Source organism: Sarcophilus harrisii, chromosome 1 (genome assembly GCF_902635505.1).
Source record: "Sarcophilus harrisii chromosome 1, mSarHar1.11, whole genome shotgun sequence".
NCBI classification, from domain to species: domain Eukaryota; kingdom Metazoa; phylum Chordata; class Mammalia; order Dasyuromorphia; family Dasyuridae; genus Sarcophilus; species Sarcophilus harrisii.
Window position 1 is genome coordinate 477,186,342 of NC_045426.1, and position 22,779 is coordinate 477,209,120.

The following is a 22,779-nucleotide window of genomic DNA, read 5'->3' on the forward strand; positions in this document are numbered from 1 at the left end:
TTTACTCTGTGTGCCTCAGTTTCCTCATTTGTAAAATGAGATAGAAATATTAAACCACAATATCTTTACCAAGAAAGCCCCAAATGGGTTATGAGGAGTCAGATATGACTTAAAAAGCATTAAACAACAACAGTGATTGTTTCTAGCATATATGTCATAATATTTTCTTAAACTATAAGCTTCTTGAGAAGACAAGAAAAGATTATTACATGATGCTGAATTATTATTGTCACAGCCTTTTCTTTTGTTGGCAAACTTAGATCTGTATCATTGACTCCAAACTAATTTCTGAAAAAGAGATCTGCTGACATTATAAGGTACCTGCATCATTAATCATTTCCATGCTTTGCATGGGAATGATGGTCTCTTAGAAATTCTGATATTTGTACAGAATAAAAAAAGGTCAAATTAGTCTTATTAGCATGCAGACCTACTGACTAGGTAAAACCTTTTGCCAGCAAGCTACACAAATACATAAAAGCTGGAGACAAATGTGAGATAGTTTTGGTACATAAATTAGTCTTCAAATATACATAGAAACATAAACATACATAAATCCACATATAGCACTGGTCTCATCCTTCTTGCAATAAACTCTTTATAAGCTCCAGATAGTAAAGAGGAATAAGAAGAATGGAAAGCAAAATAATATAGTGGTTAAGTTATTTGGAATCAGAAGGCTTAGATTTATATTCTGGTGCTACTTTTTGTTACCTGTGTGACCTTGGATTTAATTTTTTTGAGTTTTACCTCCTACCTAATCTGCAAAATGAATTTGAACTAGACAGCTTTTGTGGTCTTTTACAACTTAAAATCTATTATCCATTGATTGAAAAAGGGAAATGGAATTCAAAAGATCAAATCTACAAGGAAAAGCTAAAGGGACTGAGGCCATTTAACTTGGAAAACAGATTGATTTATGCGAGTTGTCTTTAGGGTGAAAAAACAACCCAATCAGTTCTTCTCTATGCTTATTCTAGGGACTAGATGAAATATAAAATTTAGATAAAATATTTTGCCTGCCTTCATGGAGTTTATAATCTTTATTAAAAGGGATATGGCACATTCACAAATAATTATAAACCTATAAAGGTTTGGTTGAAGGTCCCTTAACTATTCAACACCTAATTCCTAAGTACTATATAGCTAGAGACAAGATTACTCTTTCCAAGTGATTTTTTAAAACCTAAATATATAAATGCAAAATATACTATTATTTAATAAGTATATCAATGAATTTCAGAACAAAGTGTTTTATGCCATGGGATCATCCACTGGATTCAAGAATAAGGAGTTGTGTTCAAATCAGTACTATCACTTACTGGCTATATGACCTTGGACAACTACCATCTCATCTTCATCAGTAAAATGGAGCAAGGAGTAATCACACTTGAACAACAAATCTCATAGCATTGTTGTGTGTGTGGGAAAAAAGAATGATATATAAATGAGGGTTGTTTATAACATTCACATATGGAAGATTTTCAAGTATGTAAAAAAAAAATCTCCTTTTCTTTAGGTCTTTTAAAGTGGGAAAAAAAATAAGCCATATGTTTGGGATATGTAACAGAGTCTGAATTGGGTGAGGAGATGATTTGACAATTTCTCAAGACCTCTTTTAAACTTAAGCTGCTGTGATAATTTTGAATATATTTTGGATGATGTCTTTTAAATTGGGCACAAAATCATGTCTAAAGCTTTAAGTTAAGCATAATTTATTCTTTTTAAGAAACAGGATTGTTTCTACCTATGGGTCAATTTACTCTTTATTTTTATCCTAATAAAATATAAAAAGAGTAGGAATAGGTGGGCAAGGGCTGTGCAAAATGGGAAAACAAGAAAAACACACTTCTTGCACTGCTAAATCTTATATTTTGCAGCTCCAACTTTGGCTGAGTTCACACTAATTCTTTGGTATCTATTCTCCCCTTCCTCCCTATGTGTAGACCAGATTCATTCTATTCTAAATGATAATTTTAAACTTTTGCAAGTTTCAATGTCAACTGTGTTTTGCTCTCTATTTTGTGTTGTTAAACTCATTATTTTATATAAAATATATTCTTCTAAAATAGGTGTAATACGATGAATAAAATGTCTGCTCCCCATTAGTATCTTTGAAAGTAGGAAAGATTTGTGTGATTAAAGGAGAGTTTTAAGTAAGCCTAAGTCTGTGAAAACACATCAGCACAGTACTAAAAAAAAAATGTTTTCTTTCGTTTCTAGGAATAACACCTCACTGTAGTGTAGTGCAGAAAAACTTGGATTTGTAGACAAGAGCATCTAGGTACAAATTCCTGCCAAGCTACTTAGCTATTTGACCCTGAACAGGTTATATAATCTTTTTGAATCTCAGTTTCCCCATCTTCAAAATAACAGTCTTATATCAAATGACCCCCCAACTTCCCTCCCAATTGTATTTCTATAATCCTATCTTGAGTGTTTACTTTTATTTCAGATCAAATCAATCCCTCCACCCTGCCCTCCTTTTCCCTCCCTCCAACCCCTGTCTGTGATTTCCATGTCATGCTGACTAAAGCTAAGCAAAGAACAATTAAATTCATGAATTCTTTCTCTGTTTTCCTTTCTAAAAAGAAGCCTAATTATTTGTTTAAGCTAAAACCTTCTGCTTTGATTAAGGTCACCAATAAATGAAGCTGTGTTAGCATTTTTCCAAATACTTTTGGATTTTACAAGTTTTACTATTAAAAAATGTTAAACCAATAAGACAAAAGTTTAGCAACCTTAGTACAGGACTTGTACTTGGGAACTCTGCTAATCAAGTAGATGGAATATATTTACATAACCACTGTAGGTAGCTAGATGTCAGTTAAGTGGAATAAGAGATAGAATCTCAGGCCTGGAGACAGGAAGGTCTGAGTTCAAATCCAGCCTCAGACACTTACCAGCCTTGTGACTGTTTGTATTAGTTTCCCCCTCTGTAAAATGAGAATAACAATGGCACCTACCTCACAGGGTAGTCATGAGGATCAAATAAAATAATAATTGTTAAGTACCTAGGACAGTGCCTGGCACATACTAGGAACTATTATTAGCTATTATTGCTATTATTATATAATTCTGGACTTGTAATCAGGAGGATTTGAGTTCAAACTTGACCTCAGACATTTAATTAGCTGTGTGACCTTGAGCAGGTGACTTATATGCCTCAATATCCTCAAATGTAAAATGGGGATAATAATAGCATTAACAACTTACCAGGGCTGTTGTGAGGATCAAATGAGATAATATTTGGAAAAGTACTTATCACAGTGCTTGGCACATACTAGGCACTTAGTAAATGCTTCCCCCCCCCCCATTCACATTTTTTTTTAGATGAAAATTGAATCACAAGTATGGATATGTCCTTTGCTATTCCCTAGATAATTCCCTGGTTCAGTTTTTAGTTAGAACATATAGTGTATATTTATTTTACCCTAAAAAAAAGTAGAATCAGCAATCAACATCCTATAGGATAGTTCTCCCTTAGTGGGGTGGGGAAGGGAGTTGTTTTTAAATGATAGTATTTATAGTAACATAGTTGTCAATTCATTTGCCACCAGCTGCTCTGCTTGGTTCAATTCCCATCATGATCTTTATCATGCCCTGCCCAAGATAAACTCATTACCAAGAAACTTGTCATCATGGAGATTACTTCAGTTTTGCCACTCATACATCATCAGTGCCCTTAGTTGCTCCTGCTTCTCTTTTTAAAAGCTAGGCAAAGGAGAGGCAAAAAATGCCTCCCATTACCTCCCTTATTGAGAGCTAAAAATGCCAACCATCTATTCATTTGCCACCAACTATTCTGCTTGGTTTCAACTCCATCTTTATCTTTATCATGATCCTGAATCAACTATGCTCTGGTACCCTTCTCTCTCTTTCATTTTTCTTTTGTGTAATGTCTTCTCCCATTATATTATAAGCTCCTTGAAGGCAGGAACCATATTTTTATTTTTATCCCAGTGCTGAGTGTAGTGCCTTACACATAGTAGGTACTTAATTATTTTTGAATTTTTAAAATTGATTTGTGTTGTCGACCATTGGCATTTATGTAGATAAAGGTGTAGCTGTCTATGTCTCTTCCTCTATCTCTCTCAGTCTTTCTGTCTCTGTGTGTCTCTTTGTTTTTCTGTTTCTATCTCTCCTCTCTTTCTCTCTCTCTGTGTCTCTATGTATCTTTGTGTCTCTTTCTCTGTTTCTCTGTCTTTGACTTTCTTTTTTCTCTATATCTCTTTAATTATAATCTGATCCTTAGTTCTCTTCCATAAATTTCCTTCTTTCTTATTTCTAACCAATTGGGCTTATATTACTTTGTTGTCAGTGAGAAGGTTCAGAAATAGTATTATATTTCTAAGCCTAAATTTTACACTATGTCATGTGACTGGGGGAATTGAGCTTGGAGCTAGCTTTTCAGGCATGTGGGTACACTTGGTTATGATGGTCTTCTTTGGCTATGACCAGAGAAGGTAGGTACAATAGCACTATAAAGATGGTAGTTTTATAAAACCACCCATAGTTTGCTTTTCTCAGAAGCCATATGAGAGAATTAGATAGCATACAAATGTAGAGTCAAGAAGGTTTAGTTTCAAATCCTTCCTCAATGCTTACAATGTGTTCTTGTGCAAGTCACTTAATTTCATAGTGCCTCAGTTTCCTCATCTATAAAATGAAAAGATTGGATATGATGGTCTCTAAGATTCCTCCCAGCTCTAGATTAATAATCTCATATTTCTATGATGCTATGGCAATTATCAACAGAGGGAAACCCCCCCCCCAAAAAAAAAAACTATTAGTTACTCTCTTGTTTTTAGTTTTTTAAGGTTATTCAAATTGATAAGTGCTAATCACCGAAAAAAAAAAAGACAAGTTTTTTGGTCATCTTATGATTTTTCTTAAAGAAAGAAGTCTTAAAGAAAGAAAGAAAGAAAGAAGAGTCACAGGACTCTTAAGCACTAGATAAAAGAATCTAGAAATACATACTATGTATGTATCATATTGACCAGCAGGACATTTGCCACTGAACAATGTGATAAATAAATCTCTCAATGTTTAAAACTTGTGATAGGGTTTGATTTAGTAGGAACTGCTATTTGTTTCCCCAATGACTTTCACCTGGCTCATAGCAAGCACTTAATATTTAATGATCCATTGATGTGTCTTTTATGGTAATTACAACTCTATCTCTGCAAGGGAAGGGTAGGTGGGTGAGTAGGGGAACTTATTCCCATTGCCTTCCCTGAAATAGGCACAATTTCTGTAGTTCTGAAACAAAAAGCTACAATGGTAGTTCTAGAAACTTAAATGACCCTGAGGACTTTATTGACATTTTCCTTCTTCTTGTTTTCCTCTAAGTGGTGAATGCAAAATATAAAAGAAATGTTGGACTTTATGTTCATTTAAAACTTGCTCTTTCTTCAAACTCCTTTGAGATTAAAACCTAAAAAACAAACAACAAACTATTCTAATACTTTCACTGTAGCACTGAGGTGAAACTGATTTCTCAAAGGCTTTGCCAGAGGACCTCAAGTTCTGATGGTCCTAGTTCTACTAATTTAGGCCTGGTGACAGACTATGAGTCTCTTAGCAAAAGTTAAGCCTTGTTGAGTTCAGAGAGATCCATCACCAGGTTGATAGCAAAGCAATGATTTTTTTTTTTTTTTTTTTTTTTGGTCACAGGTACTCTGTATAAGTAAAAAGAGAGGGAGAGTAAAAGTTATATTAAATATATAGTAAAATTATAAAATATATAAATATAAATAAATGTAAAATATAGTAAAGTTATAAAGAGAGTGATTTGCATTGGTAGGAGGGATAAATTTTGAAAACTGATGGATTACTGAAGTAATTTGGAATGGAAGAGAAAAAGTATTCTTTCAAACTATATCATATATATACACATATATAGTTTATATATACATATTTGTGTATATATACAAATATATGTGTACAAATATATGAATGTATATGTCTACAGATAATTGTGCAGCCTAATATTTTATGTCAGAGTAATTACTCAATTAGGACTAATTATTTTGTATAACCCAATAATCACAGACAACAAAAAAATTTTCTTTCTTGTCTTCTAGATATATAAACATACGAAATAACCTCTCATTATTCAACTTGGTAAACATAAAAACTACAAGATGATAATTATTTTTTAACAAATGAAAGACTTACAATTGCATTTCTTCTGAACAAATCTAAGCTTGCACGCTGTTCTGTAGGTAGATAACCGGATGCGATCCAAATCTTGGGCTCCTGATGAAAAGAAGTACATGTATTGTTTAACATATACTGGATTACTTGCCATCTAGCAGAGGGAATGGAGGGAAGGAGGGGAAAATTTGGAAGACAAGGTTTTGTAAGGGACAATGTTGAAAAATTATTCATGCATATATTTTGAAAATAAAAAGCTTTAATTAAAAAAAAGAAGTACATGTATGCTGTGACTTGTACTTGGAGGGAAATTTTATAATGTTCACAAGCAAAATAAACTGGGACTATAAAATACACACTTTTATTAGCTTCCCCCCTCCTCCCTTCCAAATCTAAAACATATTTGTAATCACAAGTTTTGAAATGGTCTGCCTATATCACCTGGTTTCAGCCAGGGCTATCTATGCCTCCAGGGAATCAGGCATAGCTATTCAACTTTGGAAATTGCATTGTGGATCACGTACATGAAATAAAAAATGGGAAGCTTAGCCTGCTGTGTCTGTCACTCTTTAGAACAATCTGGTCCAGCTGTAGGCTAAAAGACAAACTGGCTAAGCTCCCATATCAAAGAGGAAATATCAACACTTAGCCACAAAGAAGCTAAATTTTTTCTTTTTCTTTTTTTAAAAAAAGAAATTAAAATAATCATTAATACATATGATATTTAAAAACCTTAAAAATTCTGAACTTAATAAACACCAAATAAAACAATCATGTCAGTAGACTAAATTGGACAGAATATAAAGACTATATGAAAATGTGAATATTATATATGGCTTGTTTTAAAAACAAATCTATAAGAAATATGGCATGAGGGTAGGCATTGTAATATGTATCTATTATCCCTGCTGCTGAGGAATCAAGTTGATGGTTCATGAGCTCAGATCTGACCTTCAGTATAGGGATTAAACTAATCAATCCCTTGTCTACACTAGGTCCAGCATTAATATGTTGGGCCTTGGGGATTAGAAGAGCACTAGACTGCCTTATTATTGAACCCGATTAGGTCAGAAATGGAACAGGTCAAAACTTCCATGTTTATGGCTACAGCATTTCTAGTATGACAAGAAAGGCATCTAGCCTCCAAATATAGGAATCAACAAATAAACCAATAATCAGATCAAGTAACATTCTGTCTTTGGGTCTTTGTGGAGTTCTTTGTGACCATGCATGGAGTTTTCTTGGCAAAGATACTGTAATAGTTTGCCATTGCCTTCTTTTATTTTTTGCAAGACAGGGTGAAGTGACAAATTCAGGGTCACACTGCTAGTGAATATCTGAGGTGCAGCTTTGAACAGAGCTATTCCTTATTCCATGTTTATGCTCTATGCATTGAGCTACCTGGTTACACTTTGTCCTGCTTATTCAGAAATAAATATATGCATTGGATCTAGAATCAGGAATATTTTAGCTCAAATCCAGGCTCAGACACTTAGAAATAATGTGACCTTAGGCAAGTCACTTAATCTGTGCCTGACTCGGTTACCTTGCTGATAAAATACCCATAATAATCTCCCAGGATTATTGTGTAGGTAAAATCATTTTTAATGTGCTTTGCAAACCACAAAGATCTATATAAATTCAAGTAGTTATTATTACTATTATTATATCTAATTGACTATAATAACTTAGATGTTATCCTACATCTCTTGTTGAATAACTATTGGAGATAATTAAGAGTTATGGATTTATCTGCATTAGGGGGGCTACTTGGGAGTCGGCTGATCAGATCAATAATGATGAGGTTACCCCAATAATGTGTTTTCTGAGGCATAGTGAAGAATCAGTCAAAGTCCCAAAGTAGTGTGGCCAGATGTAAAATAAAGACTAACCAGGTCTCTAACCTTAAGCAAATTACTTATCCTTGGCCTTCAATTTCTTCATCTGTAAATCCAATCCAGTTTCAGTTTTCTGTAATTTGGACCCTTCCTATATGTTCATATTGTTATTTTGTGTGTGTGTGTGTGTGTGTGTGTGTGTGTGTGTGTGTGTGAGACAAGTAGCTGCAGATATTCAGTCATGAACCTTAGAGCATTGTGATATCAATTGCTATGACATGACAGAAGAATGTATACATTCTTATTTCATAAATGTGTAAAGGTTTTGATGCATATGGTAGATGTAATGCCTATATACTTTCTGTTTACTGGTGGTTTGCCAGTTTAAAAAAATGCTGGGTTAAAATATTACAAAAAATGATTTGAACGTAAGATTTCATTTCACTAGAATTTCAAAAGCCATGGATAATTAAGTGCCTTTTGTGAAACTGAAGCTAGATGAATACATATACTTCTCCTTTGATCTCTTACCACTTTTTAAGTTGTAACTGTTTTCCCTAAGTTCATTTTTTTACAGCCTGCTAACAGCCCTAAGATTTTGTGACTTTGAGAGAATAATTATTCAATCTGCTGAAAATTTCACTGTTATTTGACTTAAACATACAATCAGAGAACATTCAGAGAAACCTTAGAGACCATTTAGCCTGATGCAGGAATCCCAATTTTTTTTAATTAAAAAAAATTTTTTAGGAACCCCAGTTTTTTAAAATATCTTCAATGTGTTGCTGCTTGCATTCTTTATGCAATGGGTAATTTATTGCTTCACATAGAAGTCTGTTCTACTTGTTTAAAAGTTCTCTAAATTGAAGTGAAATCTGCCTTTCCATAGACTTACTTATTGGTCCTAGTTTGTTTCTTCTGTAAATTATCCCCTTACTCCTCTAATCTTTAACATGTTTCTAACCTATTGAAACCTTCTCTAATGCCCTCAAACATATTCTCATCTCCTCCATATATTAAAAACAACATAGCACAAATCAATTTTATTATATATAATATATATCCTCAAGGCATTGTTCTTTATCTTTATATTCTTTTTTTTTTTCTTCCTTTTAAGTCAAACTCCTAGAGTGTCTACATTCATTATTTTCATTTCCCTCCCCTCTCCAAAACTTTGCACTCTGGTTTCTGACCTTATCACTCAGATGTAACAGCTCTGTCCAGAGTTAACTATATTCTCTTAATTGATAAAACTAGTAGTTTTCATTAGTCATCTTCAACCTATTTGGGTTTGACACTGTTACTCTACTTTGTATCTGCTTCCCTGATTGATGTCATCTCCGGTGAATAAGATGCCTCTCCTAAGATCTAAACTCATCACCAAACTGTTAACTCAAACTCCACCTCCCTCAGCTTCCTCTCCTCTCGGAATGGAAAGCTGGAGGCAGGGAAGTACTAAACTCCTCCCAAGATTTATGTTTATAGAGGGCAGAAACAGAACTTAACTCATTCTACTTTGTATTGCCAGCTTCTGTCTGCTTTCATTTCCATAGATGCCCCAGCACCCAGTTCTTCCTCTCATTTTCTGTCTCTTTTTCTATGTTGTCTCCCCTTTTAGTTGGGAAGCTCCTTGAGGATAGGGACTATCTCTGTTTTTATGAGTTATATGTGAAATATTTAGCAAACTGACACATAATACTGAACACACAGGTGCTTAATAAATGCTTGTTGATCAAATAATTGATTCATTTTAAAGACTCAGAAAACATATGCTTAATAGTCTATTTTAGGATTTTCCAAGGATGGTTCTTTCCTTAAGGGGAAAAAAAAGAGAGAATATTTACTTGTTTCAATGGGGAAGGGGGGGGGGTGGAGAAATACACCTTTCTCAGTGATTGAGAATAGTGATTCTGTCATTGCATATGAAGATTTTTTTTTAAGTACCCTGGGACACAATCTATCAGTATAAAGAGTCAAAACTCTCCTCATTCTCTGTCTCTGTCTCTGTCACTCTCTCTTTCTTTGTGTGTGTGTGTGTGTGTGTGTGTGTGTATGTGTCTGTCTCTCTTATTAATAGGTTCATTACTTCTATGTTCTTGTCCTAACATTGCTCTGAACATAACATAAAAATTATTAATTTTCATAACAGCTTATTTGGGTTTTTTAAGCCTTCCTGATATTCGTTTTAAAGATTTTTATTACTCCTTCATAGTTATCCTTGGTTATGGGCTCTCTTTCCATTATATGTGTATGTATATATCATTTTAGATTCTGAACTCATTAGAGAACTCATTTTGTCACCTCATAGGTCCTTCTAGAAATTCAGTGGTTTGGTGCATAGAGGGCTAGACTTGGAAACAATAAACCTGGATTTTAATCCTAATTCAGAAATCTACTAATTGTATAATTCTGGGCAAATTATTTAGCCTTTCTGGGTCCCAGTTTTGTCATTTGTAAAATGAAAGATTTCTAAGATTCCTTACAATTAATTCTAAATCTATTATTTTATGATCTTTCCTTTTTTATTCACTGGGATCATTTATGATTATGTTGAAAGAATTTATGTGCTTTTATTTTTTTAAATCTACTATCTTAGTATATACATATACACATCTATATGTAGATACTCACACATATGTGTGTGTGCACATGGTAGTATTGCTTATTGATTGGACACTAATCCATTATTGATGGAGTTGTGAACAGATCCAACCATTCTGGAGCACAATTTGGAACTATACCCAAAGAACTATAAAACTGAGTATAATCTTTGATCCAGTAGTATCACTATTTGGTCTGTATCCCAAAAAGATCAAAAAAGAGAGGAAAAGGCCCACATGTACAAAAATGTTTGTAGCAACTGTTTTTATGTTAACAAAGAGTTAAAAAAAAATGAGTGGATGCCCATCAGTTGGGGAATGGCTAAATAAGTTATAGCATATGAAAGTAATGGAACACTATTTTTCTATATGAAATGTACAGGCTAATTTCAGAAAAGTTTGGAAAGACTAATGCTGAGTGAAGTTGGCAGAACCAGGAAAAAATTGTAAACAGGAATAGCAAGATTGTGTGATAATCAGTTATGATAGATTTAGATTTTTCATCAATACAATGCTCCAAAGCAATTCCAATAAGCTTTGGAAAGAAAGTGCCATTTTCATCCAGAGAGAACTATGGAGACTGAACATGAAGCATACTATTTTCACCTTTTTTTCCTTTCTCGTGCTTTTCACCTTTTGTTCTGATTTTTTCTCTCCCAACATGATTTACATGGAAACATATAAAAAAAATGAATGTATATATAGCCTAAAAAATTAAAATTAAGCACAAGAAAACAATATCTTTGTTGATTGACTGATTGTCTGAGGCCACAAAGCTAGTCATTAGCAGATCTGGAGCAAGAACCCAGATCTCAGAGTTCCCAGCTCAGTGCCCTTTTCATTAGAACAACAGCAGGCTTTGTGATAGAGTTACTCTGATAACCTTGTTAATGTTATAATGACTTGTTAGCAGAAGAGGAGGGAAGAACAAAGAACTGTTACTTATGAGCAACATTTTTGTTTTAACTGAATACTGCCTTCTCACAAGAGAGTCAATAACTGGGAATTTTATCTCAGCAAGAGAGATATTTTGGACAAAAGGGGCCTTTTCTTGCACCCCTTACAAGGCAACTTATGCTTATCTTGTGAGCTAAACAAGGTTCTTAATTTAGTCTATTTTCCCCCTCTCCATTCCTTATAATGTCACATGGAGAGAAAGTCCTCAACAAATGTTCAATTAAATTAAGTATTCTTTTCCATTATGCTATGTTATCCCCCTCAATTTTTTTTCATTTTCTAAGCAAAACGTCTGTATTACTTTCTTTTACTATCAACTATTATGTCTTGATATTACTTATTCAATGAGCCTTGTTATGTTTGTACTTCTGCCTTCCTGAACACCACCAATTCCAGCAGAAGCAAATTTTCACTACTTGATGGCTAGAGCTTTCCTTTTTTCATTTACATATCTAAATTCCTCCACCTTCTTTACTGCCTTGTTGATAACACCTGGGGAAACACACACATACATACATACATACATATATACATACATATTTCCCTCAGCCATACTCAGTCCTCCCTCCTAATTTATACTCCCAGCATTTGGGTATCATAATCAATTCCTTCTTTTATAACTAGATAATTGTTTTATGCAGCTGAATTTCATTTAATGCTCTCTCCATCTAAGTGTTTAATATCCATTAGTACCGATTGAAAAGCAACCTCTTCAGTGATTGTGAATGGTGATCACATTTGTTTGGCTGTTTAGGAGTGATACCTGAGTCTTATTTAATATACTTGAGGAGAAAAGAGGTACCTTTATTTAGTTTGCTTAATTATTCTTATTCCTATAATGTACTAGAAATGTGTTCCAAAGTAATCAAAATTATCTTATCCAGGCTCTCTAATTACTCATAAAATCATTCATTAAACCCTACAAAATCCCTAAAAACTTTTTAATGAAAAGCTTGAGTTACAACTGGGGAAAAACAGTATAGTTAACCTCAACATTAGTTTAGGGTCCTCTTCTCGTCTCTCTTTACATTGTCTATTTTGATGATTTTATTAGCTCTCATGGATTCAACTATTATTTCTATAGAAAAAAATAACCCCTAAATTTACATATCTAATCTTTTTTTCTCTCCACTGAACTTGAGTCTTCCATTGCCAACTTGCTGGATATACATCTCTAACAGGAGGTCCAAAACAGAGCTCATCTTTCCCCCTAAAAGTCTTCGTCCTCTGAATGTCTATTTCTTTTGGGGATACCACAATTAATTAATCAATAAGTATTTATTAAGCATCTACTAGTGCCAGTCATTATATACAAAGTATAGAAAGACAAAAGTGAACATATTCCTTGACTTCAAGGATTGCTTTCAAGATGACTTTACAGTCTAATAAGGAGAGACAACATAGAAGTATATACAAAATAGGTACAAGGTGATTTAGAGGGAAAGGGATTAACAGCTTGGGTGAGGTAAGGGAAAGGGGGCAAGTCATCTAGGCTCACAATTGCCTTGGAGCTGCCCTCAATTCTTCACAATTCCTTACACTTCTTACATTCAATGAGCTGCCAAGTTTTGTCAATTTGGCCTGAATAATCTTTCTCCTCTTCTTTCCATGATAATCATGATCTAGTTCAGTCCCCCATAACTTCTCACCTGGATTACTGCAATAATCTCTGTAGCTATAACCATTCTTTTTTCTCTCCAATTCATCTCCCACACAAATTTCAAAATGATATTCTTAAAGCACAATGAATGTAACAATCTTGCTCAAAAAACTTAAGTGGTTTCCTATGGTCTTGAGAATAATATACAAATGCCTTTGTCATTTAAAGCCTTCACAATTTGAGTTCAAATCATCTTTTTCAATTAGTTTAACATATTCATTTTTAAGAATTACTTTTTGACAAATTGGCCTATCTGCTGCTCCCCTACATGATACTCTACCACTCCTCTTTGTGACTTTTCATAAGAGATTTACCTCCTATGTCTGTAATGCTTCCTCTTCCCACTCTTTACCTCATCAGAAAATCTTACATTTACTTTCAGGCTCATCTTAAATTATTTTCTACAAGAGGCCTTACCTAGTTTCTGTAGTCTCCCTTCTGAAAGGGACCCAAATGTGGAAAAATGTTTGTGACAGCCCTTTAATTAGTGGCAAGAAACTGGAAACTGAGTGGATGCCCATCAATTGGAGAATGGCTGAATAAATTGTGATATATGGATGTTTTGGAATATTATTGTTCTGTAAGAAACGACCAGCAGGATGATTTCAGAGAGGCCTGGAGAGACCTACATGAATTGATGCTGAGTGAAATAAACCAGGTGATCATTATACACGGCAACAACAAGAATATACAATGATCAATTCTGATGAATGTGGCTCTCTTCAACAATGAGATGATTCAAACCAGTGCCACTTGCCATATACACCCAGAGAAAGGACATGGGAACTGAGTGTAGACCACAACATAGCATTCTAACTCTTTCTGTTGTTGTTTACTTGCATTTTGTTTTCTTTCCCAGTTTTTTCTTCCTTCTTGGTCTGATTTTTCTTGTGCAGCAACATAACTGTATAAATATGTATACATATATTGGATTTAATATATATTTTAACATATTTAACATGTATTGGGCTACCTGCCATCTAGGGAAGGAGGGAGGGAGGGAATAATTTTGAAAAGAAGGCTTTGCAAGTGTCAATGCTGAAAAATTACATATGCATATGTTTTGTAAATAAAAGGCTTTAATAAAAATTTTTAAAAATTCCTCCCTCCTTCCAATTACTTTATTTTTTTTTTTTATTTGTCCGTCTCTGTACATGCCATTTCTTCCCATAAGAATATAAGCTCCTTGAGGGAAGGGCTGAGATTATCTTTTGTTTTTCAGTCTCTAGATCCTTATACAATATCTGGTGTATAAGAGTAGATGCTAAGTAAATGTTTATTAAATTGAACAAGATAAAAAATTAATAACCATTGTTTCCATCTATATATTATTTACAAGTCTTTTAATTTGATAGGGCCTTGTCAAGAGAAAAAATTGATTAAGTTAAATTTCAGTATCTGTGATGTTATCATAGACATGTTATGTTTTTATGATTCTAAGCATAGAACTTTTCTATTCTAAGTTACTAAAACAATAACAGAAAACAAAAACAAAACTTTCCCCCTTTTTTAAGCAGCCTTTTGGACAAAATGTTTGGTTTCTGCACATTTTTTTTGATGGTTAGCTACACTGCTCTGATGTAGGACCTCATGATATTTTAAGCTTATTAAAAGCCTATATAGTCGAATACCTAAGGTTCATTCTAGTTCTGATCTTTCATCATTCTACTTGTGCCTTTCATTCAAGCCCCTAAATCCCTTGTTCCTACAGTCAACCCTTCCCTCTCATCTATCTTTACTTTCTTGTTCTCGACTGGTTCCTTCCCATCTGCCTAAAAATTCTCCTCAGTCCTAAAAGAAATGACACAAATGAAAAAAGCCTTTATTCTTGTATTCCATTCATCCATCTTTGATCTCTTTCCTCCCATTCACAGGTAAAATTTTTGAAAAGAAAAAATTATATTGAATAGCGATCATGTCCCCACTATCTACTCTTTGGTCCCCACTCCCTGACTAAAATTGTTCTCTCAAAGAATACTGTAGAGGAAAGAGGACAGGAGCTCAAATATCAGCTTTGCTCCATACTCTGATCTTTTAATTGTAAATCCAATGACTTTTTTTCATTTCTCATATTCTGTGACTTATTGAAAGCATTTCTAGTTATTTTCTGCTGCCTTGACTTCACAAATAAAACACTCTCCTAATTATCCTTTGTGATGCCCTTAATAGCCCCACTATGCTCAGATTCCCTAGAGTCACCTGTTAGCATAGTTTTAAGAAATGGCTAAAAACTCCTTTTCCTGAGGGGGTGTGGGAGTGGAGTTTAAATATCAACTAGCCTGTTATTCCTCAGACATTCTCACCAGCATGAATCAGTACCAGTCCTTGAACCTTGTCCTGAACACCAGCCTTAAGTTTCCTACTTTGATTCTGATTTAAGCAGTATCTTTTATAGTTTCTTTCATCCATTGTTTCTTAATCACACTACTAACTTGAACAACCATAACAACTTTCTAAGAGGTCATTTATAAATATTTATAGAGGGCTTTAAATTTTGCAAAGTGCTTTGCTCATATTATTATTCTATATTATTTATCTATATTATTATTCTATATTTTATCCCATATTATTTATTTGCACAATTGTGAGATGCTTTTGTCATATACAGATATGGTCATGGGACCCTTCTGTTTAAAACCCTGCAGTAGCTCCCTATTGTACACTGAGTCGATCTCAAACTCCTTATCCTGGTTAGTTCAAGGATCTCTTCTACGTGGAGCCACTTAATTTCTCCAGATTTATCTCATACTATTACTCTATGCACTGGCAGATGGGTAGATGGTAGGGAAATAGAGGCTATTCATTATAAACAATTTTTTAAAAGTTTACTGTGAATGGGGGAAAAGAGATCTAAAATAGGCAAACTGGGATGATTTCCTCCCCATTACCTGTTCCATTCCCAGGTCTCTCAGTCCTAATGAGTCCCAGCATTTATTTCCCAAAAATATTTTCACCATTTTCTCTCTCCAGTTTTGCTCCCTCTGCTGCAGATCCCCCCCACTAATTTCCACCTTTCCTCTATGTGTGACTTCATTAAAAGTCAGGTTGTCTTGCTTATTTATATTTGTATGCTCTTATTTTAACAGAATATCTGGCTTAGAGTAAGAGCTTAATAAATGTTCTTGATTGTCTGTCTCTTTGTCTGTCTTTGTCTTTGTCTTTCTGTGTGTCTGTCCCTCCCTCTCTCTTTCCCCATCCTGCCTAACCTTTCATTCCTCCCTCCCTCCCTCCCTCCCTCTCTCTCTTTTCTTCTCTCCCTTCTTTTCTCTCCCTCCCACCCTTCCTCTCTCCTTCCTTTTCTCTTTTCCTCCCTCCCTCCCTCTCTCGTTTCCTTCCTTCCTTCCTTCCTTCCTTCCTTCCTTCCTTCCTTCCTTCCTTCCTTCCTTCCTTCCTTCCTTCCTACCTTCTTTTCATGAACATTTTCTTTAGTCTTAGTTATTAGCAGCACTTTAGTTCTCAGACCTCAATATAACTTTGTACTTCTCACACATTTATTAGGTATGCATTAGAGTAAAAATGAACATGTGTGTGTTTATGTATCTATGCTAGCTTCAACTCCCCCCCCCTCCCCCCAGTATCCAGGTAAGTTTTCCTCTTTCCACCTCTTGCTCTGAGAATTGTAATCAAATTAATAAAACTATTGTCTCTGGTAATGACTATCATCTTTTATTTTCATGATTCTGTCCCCAGCATGTAACATAATGATTTGCACAAAGTAAATGCTTAATGAATAAATTTTCATTACTCCATTTGTTTATGTAATATAAATATGCTGATCAACTAGACAGTGTAAGCTTCATGATAGCAAGAACCTAATTTTATCATACTTTATATATCTCCAAATCCTTTGAACAGTGTAAAATGTAGAATAAGTGCTTAATAAATATTTGTTAAATTTAGTTGATTTTGTTTTTTTATATGAAAAATGAAATAATTTTTTTAACATTTAGGATGAAATATTCAGGGGGAAATATATTATAATGTTCAGTATCCATAATAGCCTGAAGTCTGATGGTGATTTCTGATAATGATTTTTGCTTTTGAAAATGAAAGATTCCTCATTTTTAGTCTATAATATGGAAAGACCCAACACTTTTTAAAAAAATATTTTCAGATGGTCTTATAGGCATTAGATTTTTAATTAGTTCTTTTACTTGTCAATGGGAAACACACAGGTGATTTGGTGATCTAGGCATGTCAGAAGAGAATCTCAGTGTTGAAACAGGTCCAGAAAGGAAGAGAGGAGTTGTATAAAAATGTGGAAGTTTTCCTCAAAATGTTCCATAAAAAAGTATGCAAGCTCAATTTTTCCTGTTATTTCTATATCTAAGTTTAATTTCCTTTCCTTTTGTTAGGTCTAACATTGCTCTGATACCACTAGAATTTGAAAGGATGAGAAAGAAAAATCTGAATCATCACCCAAGACTTCTTAAAGATCAAACAGATGAGACTACTAAAGCTAATGTTGACAAAGTACAGCAATATTGTCATTGCCTAACCTCCCATCCCCCTTAAAACAAATGAAAAAAAATTAAGTTTGCTTTTTATTGCTATTTCTTATGCATGGAAGATGAGATAGAGAGCCAACAAGAGAACAGCTTTTTCTTTATCACTTGTAGTTTTTTTTCTTTAAGTATTTTTCTTCAATGTCAAATACCTCTTCCTTTATGAATATGGAAATGAGCCTTAGAACTTCAGGGAGACATCCAATTTAATTTTATAAGCAAAAATCAGTTTCTTTCCTCATTTTTTCCCTTCTTGCAAAATCACAGGCTTTGATGCCAACCAGTGACCAATACACTCACATTTTTCTAGGTTCTCTCTTATAGTCACTAAATACAAGCCTTGGATCTCTGCCTCTATTTATGTAGTAACCTGCCTCTGAGCTATTTTTATCTTTTAATTTTCTTTGTGCTTCTCAGGTATTGGTTAGTAGGACAGATTCTCCCTCTCTGCATGAGATGGGAATAACAGATGACAGTTTGGCAAGATGGTCTGGCATAGTAACTGTGTCTGATTCCTCTTCCTTATATGAACCTGGGATTTGTCTCTTTGTAGTCTACATGTTAAAGAAGAAAATCTTAGCATCAAATAGCATTCACTATATAAAATCTTTAGTTCAAAGATTTATGTCTACATAGGGATATATATATATATATATATATATATATACCTAAAATTAACATTCTGTGTAGGGATCTCTTCCACATGAAAATTCCATCCATTAATGCATATATGCAACCAACCCATAGTTTTAGAGAGTTGCTTGGGGCATTGAGAGATTCAGATTGAGAGAGTTGCTTATTGAACTCACAGCCAATATATATTGGAGTAAGGATTTGAATTTAATGCTTCTTAAGTGTAAGATTTGTACTCTAGGAAATGGTCTCTCCATAATATATGTTAGATTTTGCAACTTAAGACTAATTTCTATTTTAATGCCTGTGAAATATTATATGTCTAGCAAATATATTAAAATATCCAATTTCATGCACAAAGCTTTAAAAAATTGGGAAAATATAATGCTACAAAGTTTTTATGCACTCTTTCCCTATTTGGCAATAAGAAATTTAGGGCAAGACAGAGATAAGAACTAGACCTATGATGTAACTGGAAAAGGGAACTCACTGATAAAGAGGTTCTTTCAAGCAATTCAGATTAATGCTTTCTCTCTCAATTATCATTCAGAGTTGCCTAGAGAAGTGGTGTTATATTGAAATGGAAATGGGAGCCAGAAACCCCTATATAAGGATTCTTTCTGGTGAGTTGCATATTGACATGGAAAACAAAATATTACTATTATCTATGATCAATTGAATTTTAATTTTGTTGAATATTTCCAAGTTGTGTTTTACTCTAGTCCCACAGCACTTGGGAATGTTGCAGACTTCCCTGACAAAGATTATATACTTGCCCAGGATCATGTAGACAAGAGATGTCCAAAGTCAGACTTGAACCCAGCCCTTCTGACCTTGAGGGTAGCTCTATACCACTACACAACTGCCAAAGGCAGCAATAATAAAATTCAGAGCATGTTTCTAAAAAGCTCCATACTTATTCATGAGAAATTCATAGAAATGAGAAATTCAGAGTACATTTCTAAAAAGCTCCATACTTACTCATTTCTGCAAATAGCTGTCTTCTTTCTGCCATGTTATTTCCTCTCTTCCCACTATCTTCAATCATTCTATGGAACAAAATGATTACAAGGTATTATTATCCTCAAGCTCCTGAGGAATTCATTTTATTTGAAAATAAATTCATAAGCTGTATTTAGTACATAAACACAGAAAAGGTGTTTTAAATAAAACTACATTAAATAGGTATAGATCCTACTTTTCACTAACTGTAGAAACTCCTGATGTAAGTAAGTTACATATTTTCCATTTATAATTTTTTAATGTTTGGAGTTGAGTCAATAACCAATTTATTAAGCACTTGTTATGTACCAGGTACAGTTTTAAATGGGCAGTTTGGTAATGCAGTGGATAGAGTGCCAGACCTGAAGTCATGAAGACTTATCTTTTGAATTCAAATCTAGCCTCTTACATTTATGAGCTGAATGACCCTAGGCAACTCATTTCACTTTATTTTCCTCCACTTTTCATTTGTAAAATTGGCTAGAGAAGAAAATGGTAAATCATTCCATGTCTTTGCCAAGAAAACCTTATATGGGGTCATGAAGAGTTGGACCTGATTGAAAGGACTGTTCAACAATAGTGCCAAGTACTGGGGTTACAAAGAAGGCCAAAAAGGAAAGAAAGAAAGAAAAGAAAAGAAAAGGGAAGAAAAGAAGAAAGAAAGAAATAAAGAAAGAAAGAAAGAAAGAAAGAAGGAAAGAAGGAAAGAAAGGAAGAAAAAGGAGGGAGGAAGGAAGGAAGAAAAGGAAGAAAGAAAAGAAAGAAAAGATAAAAGGAGAAGAATGAGAGAAAAAAGGAAGAAGAAAGTAAGCAAGAAAGAAAGGAAGGAAGGGAGAGAGAGAGGGAGGAAGGGAAGGGAAAGAAAAAGAAGGAAGGAGAGAGAAAGAGAAAGAAGAAAGGAGAAAAAAAAAACCTCTAGTCCTCACTGTTAATGAGTTCACAGTCTGACTGGGGCTTGGAGTTGGAGGAAGAACAAGTTACAAATTACACACACACAGACAAGATATATACAGAATATATTGAAGATATATTCTTCATTTTCTTCATCTGTAAAATAATGGGATTGGACTAAATGAACTGTAAGGTCCTTCCTAATTCTGAATCCATGATGGAATCACCTTCTGTTTCATTATATAATGTTAAATCACATGTAGTAAAATATTAGCCACATCCAACAGCAATTAAACATGGAGGAAAGGGCTGGTTAAGATAGCTTGTGTTATATGCAATTCCCTTAAAAGGGAAGAAAAGAAATAATGAAGAAGAGATATTGGATTAAGTATTTCCCTTCATGAATCATCAGGGCTATGATTGCTGTCTGGAACTCATCTCTACCTCCTGGCTTCCTTGCAAGTCTCAACCAAAGTCTCACTTTTGTGGAAAACCTTTCCCAATCTTCTTTAATCGTGACATTTCCCTACTAGGTGTGTCCCCTGTACATTTATCTCACTTTTTAAAAATACATGGTTGTTTGAATGCTGTTTCACCCATTAGACTGTGAGTTCCCTGAAGGAAGTCAAGGTGTTTTTAATCTTTCTTCTATGCTTAGCACAGTGCCTGGAACATTGTTGTTATTGTTGAGGCATTTAAGTCATGCCCAGTTTTTCATGACCTCATTTTGGGGAGAAGGCAAACAAAATATGTTTGTTTGCTGACTGTCTAATAGAGCTGGGGAGTGAGAAAAGGTACAAAGAGGTCTGAAAGAAGATAGAGGAGAAATGCCCATCCATACCTATAATTCGGGGAGTCCTTATACAGCATTAGGAAAGGAACTTAGCAATGGGGCCCCTTAATGAAACATTTGACAGCAAATTTGACAGGCTGCATATTGCCGCAATCCAGAACCAAAATTATTCTTCTTGTAGAGACTTGAGAAAGTACTGGTACAGTTTATTTTAGGGAAAATACATAAAGCATCTTGCAAGATAACACATTTTTATAAAATAAATATTATCAATGATGATGATCTTGAAATGAATCTTCTCTGACTCAATTAATTCCAACCCTCTTTCCAATAGATACACACCCCAATAGTTCTTCCTTGTGTCTAATTAATATCTACTCCACCATTTCTGAGATTTTTCCACTAATGTTCACAAATAGGATACATGAGTAGTCCCTAAATTCTTTTGATTATGTACTACATAAATTTCCTTATTTATAATGTACTACTGTGCTAATAATTATTTACACTACAAAATATAAAAATAAAAAAAATTCATGATGAAATAAAGACAAAATAATATTTGACCCTAGAATCAATCACTTAGAGTCACTAGAATTTATGAAATAGAAGAGTGTTATTTAAAACATCTAGTTTCCATCTAGGAAAATCATTTTAACAACTGTATAGATGATGGTCTGGAATAAATAGATAAGGCAGAGAGACCACTTACTTAGGAACCTATTGGAATAGTACCAGGAGAAGTGATGGAGGGGCTGAACTAGGATGGTAACTCTGAATAGAGAAAAGGGGACAGTTTGAAAGACAGGGAGGTATATAGAATTTAGAATAATCTAGTTGAAGATATTTGAGTGTACATGATTAGGGATGAGGAGATAAGAAACTAGTAAAGAAGACAATGCTTTTCAAATCTTATTTGCTTAATGAATATTTGTCAAGTGAATAAATGTTCAAAGTAGTTAAGCAGACAAGATACCTGGAAATATGTTTGCAAGATAGCTAATGTGGAAACAATAGAACAGGTGACATCTTATGATTTCCTGATTGTGTTATAAGATTCCTAACAGTCTGCCTCCCCTAACTGCCCCCCAATACACACACACACACACACACACACACACACACACACACACACCATTCTAATAACACTCTAAGAAAGAACAATAAAGCAAATCTGAGAACTGTATGATTACAATGACTGAATTTAGTCCTGAGAGAAAAAAACAATTTCTCCTTTCATTGATTAGATGAGAGAATAGAATGTCACATATGTTTTGAAAATTCAGTTCTTTTGCTCTAAGAGAAGTTTTTAAATACACGGAATTATAATTATAAAAGAAACTCATATTGCAATAGTTAACAAAATTTAATTAAAAAAAAAGAAAAATCTAAGTTCACAAGCAAAACTACAATTACAAGGGAAACGAATTGCATTTCAACTTATTTATCAAAATATATTTAAAAGAAAAAAAGAAAATATTTATAGACTCAAGGTTAGGAGTCCTTGTGTCTAGAAGGAATTTAAGGTCATAAAACCAGAGAGTAGCCAATCTTAACCGAAACCAGAGCAAATAAGTTTTCCCCTGGGAAGAGCTCAGCTGAAAATTAGTGATGGCATTTAAGGGGGAAGGAAAAAGCAGAAGAATGAATCTATGGATGGGTGACCTTTGGAGTATAGATTGTATCTATGCAAAGGCATCAAGGCTAAGTACACTTAGTCCAATCCATGGACATAGGAGAA

General features: G+C 34.0%; 1 protein-coding gene across 28 annotated transcripts in view; it reads right to left on the bottom strand.

Annotated features, from left to right (window-relative positions):
• The window catches only part of DTNA (dystrobrevin alpha), a 472,577-nt gene that overhangs the window by 139,345 nt on the left and 310,453 nt on the right, over positions 1–22,779 (bottom strand). For 27 of the 28 annotated variants that reach the window (XM_031946436.1, XM_031946432.1, XM_031946435.1 and 24 more), the window contains 2 exons: positions 19,334–19,401; positions 6,181–6,261 (listed from right to left, as the gene is read on the bottom strand). In XM_031946436.1, the coding sequence (XP_031802296.1) occupies positions 6,181–6,261; positions 19,334–19,400 (148 nt within the window). In that variant the 5' untranslated portion in view covers position 19,401. Of the gene's footprint in view, positions 1–6,180; positions 6,262–19,333; positions 19,402–22,779 lie in introns of those variants that run through there. The other variant, XM_031946440.1, reaches the window with a different exon arrangement.